This window comes from Trachymyrmex septentrionalis, unplaced genomic scaffold, assembly GCF_001594115.1.
Source record: "Trachymyrmex septentrionalis isolate Tsep2-gDNA-1 unplaced genomic scaffold, Tsep1.0 scaffold9, whole genome shotgun sequence".
NCBI classification, from domain to species: Eukaryota; Metazoa; Arthropoda; class Insecta; order Hymenoptera; family Formicidae; genus Trachymyrmex; species Trachymyrmex septentrionalis.
Window position 1 is genome coordinate 3,463,839 of NW_017306091.1, and position 12,322 is coordinate 3,476,160.

The 12,322-nt window shown below is 42.7% G+C and overlaps 1 protein-coding gene across 1 annotated transcript in view; it reads left to right on the top strand.

The window, feature by feature from the left end:
* LOC108755784 overlaps nt 1–12,322 on the top strand; it is a 71,750-nt gene that overhangs the window by 55,026 nt on the left and 4,402 nt on the right. The window contains exons 2-6 of the mRNA XM_018499027.1: nt 852–897; nt 988–1,164; nt 5,848–6,070; nt 10,790–10,873; nt 11,959–12,092. Of these exons, the coding sequence (XP_018354529.1) occupies nt 852–897; nt 988–1,164; nt 5,848–6,070; nt 10,790–10,873; nt 11,959–12,092 (664 nt within the window). The remainder of the gene's footprint in view (nt 1–851; nt 898–987; nt 1,165–5,847; nt 6,071–10,789; nt 10,874–11,958; nt 12,093–12,322) is intronic.

A 12,322-nucleotide genomic window follows, 5' to 3' on the forward strand; every position in this document is an offset into this window, starting at 1 on the left:
ATAATATATAAAGTGATAAAGTCAAAGCCTCCTGGATCACCAGACTTCAATTTTTTGGATTATTTTCTTTGGGGGCATCTGAAATCATTGGTTTATACCACCCCAATTGAGAATGAGAATGATTTGAGGAATCGAATAGTTGCTTTTTGCAAGGCAATACGTAACACACCTGATATCTTTGAGCGTCAACCTTTAAGAAGAAGGCTCGATGGATGTATAATATCATGGCGCAAGGTGGACATTTTCAACAATTCGTCTAATCGTTTTATTTCATCAGAAGGACTGTAAAGCCTGTTTTTGTGTTTCTGTTTTTGACTAGTTATTGACTAGTTCAAGCTGTATTTCTTTCAAATAAACAGATTGTTACTACACGGTTAAATGTTTTTCTTTCGGAAACTAAGGCGTTTAGGACACATGTTTATATGAACTTTTTTACTTGAAATAAACCAGAGAATCGCTCTGTTGAGTATGGCAACATACTTAACTAACACCCTGTATATATATATATATATATAAAATTAAATCTGAGAGTTTCTTCTTTCCTGCCTAATCGCATTCTTTCCCTGCCATTCTTACGATCGTCTTGTCCGCTCGACGTTTCGCGAAGGCATCTGCTAGTGTCATAATCGCTTTCCTCCGTATAACGGCCTTCGCATCATCGTCCTTGGTCGCCACACTAGCGTAAGAGAGTTACGTTTGAAACAGTAACTCATTTACATACATCTACGTAGTTCATAAGATTTTGCATTTTGTAACGCAACCTCGGTGAGAATTTCGGTGCTTCGCGACGCGTCTTACGATATCGAGCCAGCTTTCTACATAACTTTAATACGAGTTACGTATTGTTACAGATACATCTGCGTATGGATGTTGACGGTGGTCACGCTGAGGTGTCAGGTAAATATACATCTTGCTTGTAAGATTACGCGCGGGAGAAGTTGCAAGGGATACGAGGGGTTTCTCATAAGAGACAATTTTTGCTCAAAGCCAACCAGCCATGAGAACGCAGAGGTGGAGGGTAACTCCGAAGATTCTGTTATCGACGACGCGACCGAGGATTATTGGGCAGGCAGCGGATCGGGACCCGACGAGGATGAGTCCTCCTCCTCCTCTCACAACGAAACCAGAGAAGCGTTAACTCACGAGGCCAGCGACCACGATACTGTAAGTCACGCATCGCCAATTTGTTTCGCGCTGCGCTCTTTCTTATTGAAATTCATATGATAGATATTACACAAGAAGTTTCTCCCCGATCTGTCATTTTCTTCGTTCCGTTACCTTTGTAGAAACATTTACTTATTTTTTTCGTACAACATCGATTGGCGAAAACAACAGAATGCGAGAAAAACCAATGAGGCATCAGCAGCCATCGATACCATTAAACTTAAATTGCCCAGAAGATCGTATCTTGCGATCAGTGTTGTAAGATTTTACTGCACAACTTTAGAAAAAAATCAACCTGCTAATTTGTTGATTGAGATATAAAAAAATTTTACTTTAACGTCGCATTTTTAAGTTTATTGTATTATTAAGTTATCAAAGCCAGACGTTTCAATAGGCAGTGTAAAATCTCTCCGTCGGGAGAGCACTGCAGATTTCTGACAATAAATACCGCGGCGTGTGACAACAAAGAGGAAAGTGAGAGAAGTAAGAAGAAAGGTGGCGCGCGCATCTGCCGTACGTCCAGTTATATTTAATTGGCGAACGGTTTCCTCGAAATTGGATTAAAAAAAAAAAAAAAGAGTGAAACGAGAACGGGGAATGGAAAAAAGGAAGTGATGGAATGATACTTGCCCATCTGTTCAGTTTTGCGTGATTTCTCGTTAACGAATGCTCGCGCGCAAGGCCGGAGAATCTAGATGCAGGTGTTCTGCATCCGCTATGATATTCAAGAGAGTAAAAAAAGGGGAGAGCCGACAGTTAACCGCAGCAAAGACGACGCCTCGTCCGCCGGCATGTCCTCGATCGAGCGGAAAAATCCTACCGAAGATGATCCACAGATGACGCGGCCGATCGTCTTGCTTTCCTCTCGTGTGACTCTCGTCTTCGCTGCTCGATCGGTATCGACAAAATCGCGAAAGATCAGTTTTGTAATTGATTTTCAAGAAAAATCAATTATTGCATACACAGGCGCGCTTATCTCTATCCCCGTAATCTTCCTCGTTTCCGTGGCACGTAGAGAATTCCGCAGGCCCTTTCTGAACGAAGGGCAGAAGGGCCAGAAGGTTGCCCGGTACGTCGACATGAAAGAAGTTGACCGGAGGGAGAAGAAGCAGAGTAAAGGCCATTCCTTCGATTTTAATCGCTCTTTATCGATGATCTACGGATTGCTTTTAAACTAGTTTTCAAGCGGAATCGATTTTGATTGCGAAAAAATATGAACCAGTTTTCCAGTAGAATAGAGAGAAAGGATATCGCGGCTCGCGGCCACGTCCGTGCGCGACCTTCGTTATATCGCAAATTGCGAGCGGATAAATCGTTTCTTGCGCCGCGTGATTCTCCGCAGGGAAAGGCCCCATTATAGAGAAGGCACCAGAAGCAGTTTATTTAGCCCACGAGCTAACGTTCCGTTGTGAAACGGGAGACAAGATCAATTTCATCTGTTCTGCGTACCGCCGTGTTTCCGTTCGTTCCGATTGGAGAGGCGAAGACTAATCACATGGAAATGCAACGCATAGCTTCAAGCTGTCTCTCTACGAGTTTAAATCGCCTTGTGAGAAACTGTGTCCGTGAAAATCATTAGTCGATAATCACGTGAAAAGAGCGGTTTTGCTAAAGCATCTAAATGTTTGGTTTGACATACAAATCTGAAAATATTTTGTTAAACTATCAAAACAATGTATGTAGGACACTCAAGCTCGTTTCTACAATGTTGAAACTTTTTACAGCATTGCTCATTATTTGAGCGATCTACATAGTTATTTTGATGGTTTAACAAAATAAATTTCGGATTTATATATCTACATAACTGTTTAGATGTTTTGGCAAAATCGTGTTTTTTTTTTTTGCAGCTGATTTGACGTAATAGGTTATTAATCGTCGGGTATTATATTTTTTATCACGTATTTGGTGCGAAATAATATTAACAATAAAAATTTACATAACATCCGCACAGCGTAAAATTAATGTAAGAAATAAATTATTTGTTTGACACATTTTCGTAACTGTTGAAATTGTTGCATTATTTCACGCTCGCACAGAATTCGATCTAAGTAACTTGAGAAAAAGTTCTAGAGAGATAGGTGCATTTATCTGAGCCAGCCAGAGTGATCTTACTTCGATTTAATGACTTTCGACACTCTAACCACGCTACCGTTAATCATTGCATGAACGCGCATATCTCGATGTGACTCGATCAAATAAAATTCTCGGAAGAAATTAACATTCACCCGGGAAAAAAAATCTGATCCCGTCCGTTCCGTCATCTCCCACTGTAGGAACAAAACGGAGAAAAAAACCTAAACGGTTACTTGGTATTTCTTCGTTGAAGAAAACACGTGAGCTTATATCACGGATGTCGATGATTATTAAGAGAAAAATGTTCTTATTATACACAAGCTACTGAATTCAATGTCAAATTGCTCTCATCGCCGGATGCGTACGAATGTTAATGCGCAAATATTACCTCGAATTGCTTCCAGCGAGCGATCATTTTCGAAACAGTTATCGGAAATAGATATTTGTATTGAAAATTCAAACTAATAAGTTCTTCGAAGAGCAGCCCGCAAAACGGAAGACGTTGTCGTGCGAAGAGATCTCCGATGGGATCGAATCGGCCGCGCATTCGACACGAAGGAGGCATTTCGTGTTATTGCATTTCCTACGTAGGCCCAGTACAGTTAATGCCGAAGCAGCCGTAGTTAAGCATAGCAGGAGTCGAAGGTAATCGGCACTTATACGTCCGTAATACATTCCAATGAGATACCGCGGATGATTCAAAGACCGCCGGTCATCTTCCGCGGAACGTAGATCAGACGCCAGCGCTTTGGCCCACAGCTTCTCTCTCTTCTCGCTTCTCCGCAGAGGAACGATCTCCTAACTACTCTACTGGCCCATAAACGCCGTACGCCACTTCGCCACGTCGAGGGGTCCGTTCCGTTTCCCGGCAGCATCGTACTCGAGTTCCTGAAATTCCTCAAAAGTGGAATCCGTGAAGAGAAGCAATTTCCCTCTGCCGATCTACGCGCGCGGTAGGGTGGCAACCTGCCTGTCCCATCGAACGTCGGGAGCGCTGGCGATGGAACGTCATCGGGAAGGAACAGGGCGACGAGAGAGGAAAACGTGGCGAGAGGAAGAACGTGGTAGGAAAAGAGGATGAGGAATCGGGAAGGAGGAGATGAGGAGGCGGCTGGAACGGAATGACGATTTTTTTCGTTACGGCGTACGGAGGCCTGTTCCGCAGCTTTTCTTATTCTTTCACACAGCGCTTCGCGCTCACCACCAACCACGTGCCCATCCTCCCTTCTTTCTCTCCCCTTCTTACCACCGGGCCCGATTCGCCCGAGTAAGTATCTACCTGCTCGTATCTGCGCGCTCGCCGACTGCTCGCTGACAGGCGGCTCAAAGTACAATATCCTTGCCCTCCCCCGTCCACACTCCCCCGCCGTCGTCATTCTTATTCGGTCTCTTCTTGCGTCTCTTCTTGCGCACGGCACCCGTGGATAGCGTACGCGGATGGAATGCCCATCGGGTACCCACGCTCGGACAGGGGAATGAGCTCGTAAAGCGTTAGTCACGCGCTACTCGTGCTGTCCGTTTTTTCAGACTTCCTCGTCAGGTTCTCTCCAGTCGGAGAGAGAGTCACCTTTTCGCCTCCCTGGACTCCCCCAGCCTCCCCAGCCAGACGTACCTCCCTCTTCCGCATGTTTCTCCTCTTCGTCGTGGTCTCGACCCCCGACGCTTTTTCTCGCCCTTTCTCACCGTACGAGCGGTAGCGATCCGTACAAGCTGAGGGTTAAACCGAATCGTTAACGTAGGAGAGGTCAGGGCTCCCGCTCGACAAGATAGTTTTGCATAGTCGTATATATCGCGGGAGGCTGTGTACGCGAGAATATTTTCCGCCGGAATCCCCGCTTACAACCGCAATGCGCGGGCTAACGGCTTTGAACCCCGGCAAATCACCACTTGCGACTCGTTAGCGGATATTCTTCGTATTCATTTTCCGAGCTCCCCGGTATAAATTTCATTAGTAGCGTCAGGAATTTAGCATGGGTGACTGCTTATTAGGATTATTAGCGATTATCAACGATCAAATCTGAACATACAGATATATCTATACAGATACTCAATCATTTTCTGATACTAACGTAAACCGCGCTACGCGAAGTATACAGTATGCTTATAATATATTACGTGTAAGCATTGATTTTTCCCGAGGCTATGATAATTCCGAGTAAAAGTAATTGATTGAACGTCACATGTATTATTTTATAATAGTTTAATTAAGCGTATAATGAAACAAAAATTTTTCTACATTTACATTACATTAAGATGTCGTAAAATTGTGAGTGTAAAAAATTTTCACATTTTAGCAACTAGTTTTTCCAACAAAATTGTTTCAATGGTGCAATGAAATTAGTTTTCAGATTTGCATCCAACAATTTGTATTCAGCAAAATTACTCTTTCCGTGTAGGATCAATTAACGTTATTCATTTATTCATAAAAGACACATATATTCAATTAATTATTAGTTCTCAAATAATTAAAAATATAAATAATGTATTCATAATTATCAAAGGAATAATACGTCAAATCACGATACACGATAAGTCGTGCGAATGATAATTGCCTATATTAAATTAGAGTATTAAAATTGTATGAATAAATTCTTCTCTTTTTCCTGAAAGGTCGTGTATATCGGCGATGGCGGTAATTACGTGCCAGTCCCTTCGTTGAAGAATCGACCTTCGTTGAATCCGAATCTTCAAGCTCTTCAAACTCTTCAAGGTTTGCAAGGCCTTTCTGGAAACGGAGGTACGGGAGTAATCGGCGATGAAGACTGGAGGAGACATCCAGAAACCTGGGATCGCGAGCACCGAAGATACAGGCCCAATACGACGAGAGTGCAACGTAAGTAGGCAGCGTTTTTTCATCATCTTGCTGAATTGCATTATTATTATTATTATTATATCAACAGAATTGATGATAATATTAAAATAAACGGTTTCTCTCGTAAGAGAGTGCCGTAATTAATAGTCTCAACAATCTGCTTGCGCTTTTTCGACGAGGTAAATTAAATATAAATCAAGCGGAGATACACGCTGTATAAGGTAATTACTCTTCAGCCCGCACAATCTCCCGAGCTAATAGAAATTTCCTGGTTTGTAAGTAGCTGTAATGGCGGGTTGCATCAAGACGCTAATTCAGCGGAAATACGTTGCGAAAGGGTATTGATTATGTCGATCTATAGAGCCAATAGAAATCTCTATTTGGCCGATAATGGATTATCGGCTCGATTTAGCTTGCGATTACATTATTGCGTTCACCCATGAAAGAGGATTATACTTCGTAGAATGTATTTAGAGTAAAAGGACGTTTTTTCAAATGGTGTAAACGTATAAACGAGGATCCGCTATTTCCCGTCCGAATAAAAGCACCGACAAAAACGGCGTCTACGGTATCGGTCCGGTGGGTCAGTGTGCCTCGGAGAGAAAAGAGCGGCGTTGTCGTCGTCGCGTTAGCATGTCGATCCGTTATTTTTCTCTCCATTGTCCGGCAAGAAGGCCGAAGTCTGCGAGGATAGCGCGCGTTGTAGGACGAAGTCCCTCCCCCACCGGTGTCTCGGTCGATTGACTTGGAAGAATCGCACTCTCCGCGCAATATATCCATCTCGTCCATCTCGGTCCTAGCAGCCAGTCCTAGCGCGCCCGAGAATTCATAGTGCGATGGCGAACGGCTACCGTTAGAGAGGAGGCAATTAAAACGGTGTCGGAAAGTCGTACGACGCTCCTGACATCGAGGGGTAGAGACGGAGGCAGAGGTACACCACCTCGCTTGCAGCACCTTCGAGATGGCATCCCGCAATCGTCATCGCCGTCATCGGGGACCCGAGGGACCGTCATCATCATCCCGCGCGATCATCATTATCCGCATGTGGATCACGAAATTGCCTCGTGGAAACTCGAGCAACACGGCACCCGTGCAGATACATATCTGGTCGCGTATATGTTAGTGGCGCCGGTAATCGACGACAGCTCGTCTCTGACATCGCTTTTTCTCCGAGAAAATTGCGACGCCGCGTCGCGATGAAAATGATGTTTATGAGCGGCCGTTACGTGATTTTTTTCCCCCCCTTTTCGTGCCGACGCGTACGATGACGTGAAGTTATGTCGTCGAGTGTCCGCGGGAATTCTTCGAATGATTTAATATTATCTTGAATACGTACGGTTGTAATATATGATGTAATATACTGTGAGATTATATCCTGGCTGCAGTTACTATTTTACGATTCCTTTCGTGCTACACATATATATATATATATATTCTCTTTTATAACGATCGATTTTCCGTCTAATTTACGTCGCGCTGAAAACGGTATCGAATCGCATTTGTACAATAATAAATTTACACAATCGCAGTTTTACGATTCAGCGATAGAGTCGTGATATATCTCTAGAAATAAATTGACTTTACAAGATGAATTTTCCATCCTGTTCCAAAATCCTGTCTCCACAAAAAGCTTAATCCAATGATGTCTGATTGAAACTCTAATCGGTCGCATCAGTTTCAATGCTCATGTGTAGCGGGCGTAATTGCGGTAGTAATTAATGCCAGTAGAACAAGACATTAATAACGCCGGTGTAATATCCCGTTATGAAAGAATAATAGACAATGTCCTGTGAAAAGAAAAATTAATTTTCTACGCGCGCGTATAATTTCCTACGCGATATTACGCGTATGTGTTACGCTCATCCGCCGCGTGTGCGATTTTTCCGGAACATCGAACTTTATTGTGAATATGCCTGAGCACTTCACTGTCCGTGCATATGGCGAGTAATCAACGTAGCAGGAGCGTCGCTGCCTGATGCTCCCGGAGAAAATTATTAAATTACAGTTTCATGATAATGTAAATAAATAATATCTACGGGATGGAATTGTATACAAGCCGCCTCTCTCAAGCCCTTCGGCGAAGGGCCTTTTAATTGCGTTTTGCGGAAAATTACGGCCATACTGGAAACCGGGTTGTGAGAAAAATCCTTTAACGACCCATCGTTCCCTTCGCTCATTCGACCAGAACGAAAACGTCTGTTATACCACCGCTTCTTACATTTTTCCCGTTTGCAATCATTTTATGTTTCTTAACTAAATAATTATACGGTAATTCGCGTTTCACTGATACTTATTATTCACTCGGGACGAAGATACGATCACTTATTATTCATAAACTTTATAAAGAATTAACACGACAGAATTGTAAAGTTACAATTCCGAAATATACTACACGTGCGCTTATACGTTGCAGCATCGCTGCTTTTTTAATTGCAAGACAATGATCTTCTACCATAGCGTAGGGAAGAATTGAGTTATAAGTGATTCACATAAATCTATTTCGCTCTACTTCATTGTGCGATAAATTATTCAATGCGCATTTAAGAAAACTCGACCGTGCAATCAATCAGATTCTATTTTTTAAAAGATCGATGTGCCGAAGCCCTTCGAGACGACGGGACGATCGATGATCGCATTGCTACGGTAAATTTCCTAAAACATTTGGACGAGCCTGCCATTGGCAATGACGAATGCTACGCCCGACCTACGAAGCTCGCTGGTTCAATGAAGTCGTAAAGTCGAGCCGCTCGTTCTCTGCGGGAACTTCAGGCCACCCGCGGTATCGTCAATTACGCGAAAGAGAGCCCATTAGGTTTAATGTATCCTCCTCGGCAACACGATTCTCAAACGTCTCCTCGGAGTTCATTTCGCTACTTCTTTCTCGTTCGCTTCTCCCACGGGGAGGTTTTTTTTTTTTTCGCTACGTTGAAATTCTCCCTTCTCCAAATGTCTTCCAACCAATTTGAATTCGGACCGATAAATAAGGATGCTAAGAACCAGCGCCAGAATTTTAAGGGAACCCGACGATATCCTCCGCGTCTTTCCGCGTCGACACCGCTCACGGCACATTCGAGCGGATATCGGCGTTGCTCAACTCTTCCCATTGTCCGCTTTACTGACAGAGTTTTGCCGGACGATGAACACAAAGCACGTATCCGCAATTCTAATAAGCGTTCGCGCATACGTGCGTGTACGTACGTGCGGCCGCTCGAAAATGCGCTCGGCACATTCGCGACGGCGCGATGCGTAGGACGAGGGTGAAACGGAACGGTTGTATCATCGGCATGCGCCTCCGGTGTAACTATCTTCCCATCGCTATCCTTAATTTTTCTCGGAGTCTGTACAACAAGCGCACGTTAGCGCCTTTCTCTCATCTGTTTTCCATTTATCTAATCAAATCAAGAACAATCCATTTTTATTTACCAATAAACGTTGATAATTTACTGCAGTTGATTTTAATATTATTGCAAAAGTTTCGTACCATTTTACAGATATCTTCTTTGGGAAAAGATGCGGGCGAGAAATGTATTTGAAGAGTTTAAACTTAATTAATTAATTAATTTTGTCAAATATACTTCGATCGCGATGATAACCTCCACCATGATATTCAATGGTGATATTCGATCAAGTGTAGCGTTCGTCAAACGTGTTCAGGTGTGATGCGAGGATACCGTGCGTCGTATGACGACGGTGTGTGTACGTGGGATGAGCGTGGGTCACGAAACGAAAAGGTTGTATCATCGGCGGACACCTCGAGTGTAACTATCTTCATCCTCCATCAATCTCCATTCCGCTTTGCGGTTACGTTACTACAGTGGAAACGGCTTCTTACCACGAAGAGCGCCTATACGGGGCCCCGAACTTACTTTCACTCGTCATCGACGACCGGTTTTCCACTCGCTCCTATCCGCGAATCTGCGATTTTCCGCGCCCGGTTTCTTCATACAAATGACGACAGGCTCTCTCGACCTGGCGAACACACGCCCACACGAGAGATGACCGATCGACACGTTTCCATCGTCTGTGATTGAGTCTCGTTTGAGATACGAATGCACATTTCAAAATGACAATCACCGGACCCCGATATGGTAACGGTATTATTTGCACGATTCTTGAGAATCACTTCCCGACTGAAAAACTTTTTTTGCGAAAGGGAATTACCTATTATGTTTCATTAAACAAGATAGATCCTTGGCTATAAAATTTGCCTGAGATCTATCGATTTGTAACACAACCAATACGTTTATATTCTTAAAATTTTATTCAAGTAGTATAAATATGATTTGAGCAAACTATATGAGAAATTAGTTTATTTTTTAATGCGTATATACTTAATGCTAATATTTTTTTTAATTATTACTACATTAATTTATTATCTAAAATTTAATTCTTACTAAATGTATACACAATATAGGTAGACACGACAGATCGATTATTTTTACCTGTTTGTACATATGTACACAGTTTTCCATTTCTCTTTCAACATCAAAGATTCCACATTCTTGGTTTCGCAAAGAATTAAAATGCAGATAGAGAGTTTATCGTGCTGCTGAATCAGCATAATTATACGTATAATGAAACATAAAATAATGGAACGTAGATTTTATCGCAAAAAAACGCAAATTGGAGAAAAAGCGTGTAAATGAAAATCAAAATTTATTATACACTTTTCTAAATCGATTTATTAAACAATTATTAATTATATGTTAAATAATTATTTTTTTATATCTTACGTTTTAGATATCGAGGCGGAATGTCAAGACGATTACATGAAAATCAGGATCGGATTCAACGGATCTTTCGCCGGCCTCTTGTATTCAGCAGGTAAAGTTGATGGCGCGCAATTGACTTATATTAATGAGTGATTATTTCTAACACATTGTGCAATTTACTCGGAATTTTTGTTTATTAAATAGCATTATATTTTTTACAATATTAATCGCGTATGCAAGTAGCCAAACAATAACGTAATCAGGTTGCAGTCTAATAATTGCTTTTGACAAAAGATTTACGTTAATATTGCGACGCGAATTATACTAATGGCGCGGTATCGAAAAATAGTGTAGTGGCGGTGTTTGGAATTTTACGCTACACTCTCCATTACGGTCGAGAGATTCGACATAAGATACTCCATCTAAAATATGTGACTGCATAACTGGCTGCATTGCTGGTCCGCAATTACGCCGGCAGACAGTGATACGAGTATAGTATATAGCGCGTTCGCGCTAATGAGGTAATGGCGGAAATTATCGTAAAGCGATCGGCCGCAGACCAGAATTTTTCTTTCACCGTCGTAAGTCCATCTGTCCGGTCTAGCAAGATACTTCCGTTATTTCGAAAGAAGCGTATCGCGGCCGTGCCTTCTGGCAGCTATGCACCGGCAAAAACGGCATCATCGTCAAGATGATGATTTCTTTACAAATTATTCGACGAGAAAGACGACCTCTCTTCTTGAACCTTACATCTGCTTGATATCCATTCTGCTAATCGGCAATTTTCTCATTGATCGTTAATAAGCCCGTTAATCAATATTTCAATAATGAACTGAGCCACCTTTGTGAAACGCGAATGTGGTAGCTTCGTAAAACACTGAGACTTTTCCGATTGAATCTAGGCAGGGTAACTAAAAAAAAATCAGATTAATCCCCGACTTCCTAACCACTCAGGCGCTAACGAGTACACCTTGCGTTCTTTCTTCCCTTCCTTTTTGCCGGCCCATTTGCTCGCGCGATGAAAACGCATCAGCGCGTCCCGCCTATTCTTCGCGCAATGCGATCTGTGCAGTCGAAATGCCGCGAGGTAGATTGTTCGATAGAACGAGATATCAGTTGATATTCGATATCTCGAGCATGGTCGTATCATAGACGACCGCGTTCCGGACGATCAAGAATAATCGCTTTTAATTGCAGGCTACTCGTACGATCCCGATTGCATGTACGTTAATGGGACGGGCCGAGACTACTATGAGTTCTACATTCAGTTGAATCGGTGCGGCACCCTCGGCGAGAACACTCATCATCAGGACAGCAGGAAGAATCCGACGGTACGTCGAAAATAGACGAGCGCCGAGCGCGTCACGGAATGGCGGTTCATTACTTTAGTGTGTACCGGCGCCGGTCGACAAGGAATAATAATGATTAACAACACCGGGGAAAAAAATGTGGGAGGGGCTTATATTTTTAATATCTTGATAATTAGAGAAAATTAGATGTCACATCGCGCGTAGATCGCGCGGGAACCGCAGCTGGATTCGCGTGAGAAATAAGACTCAAT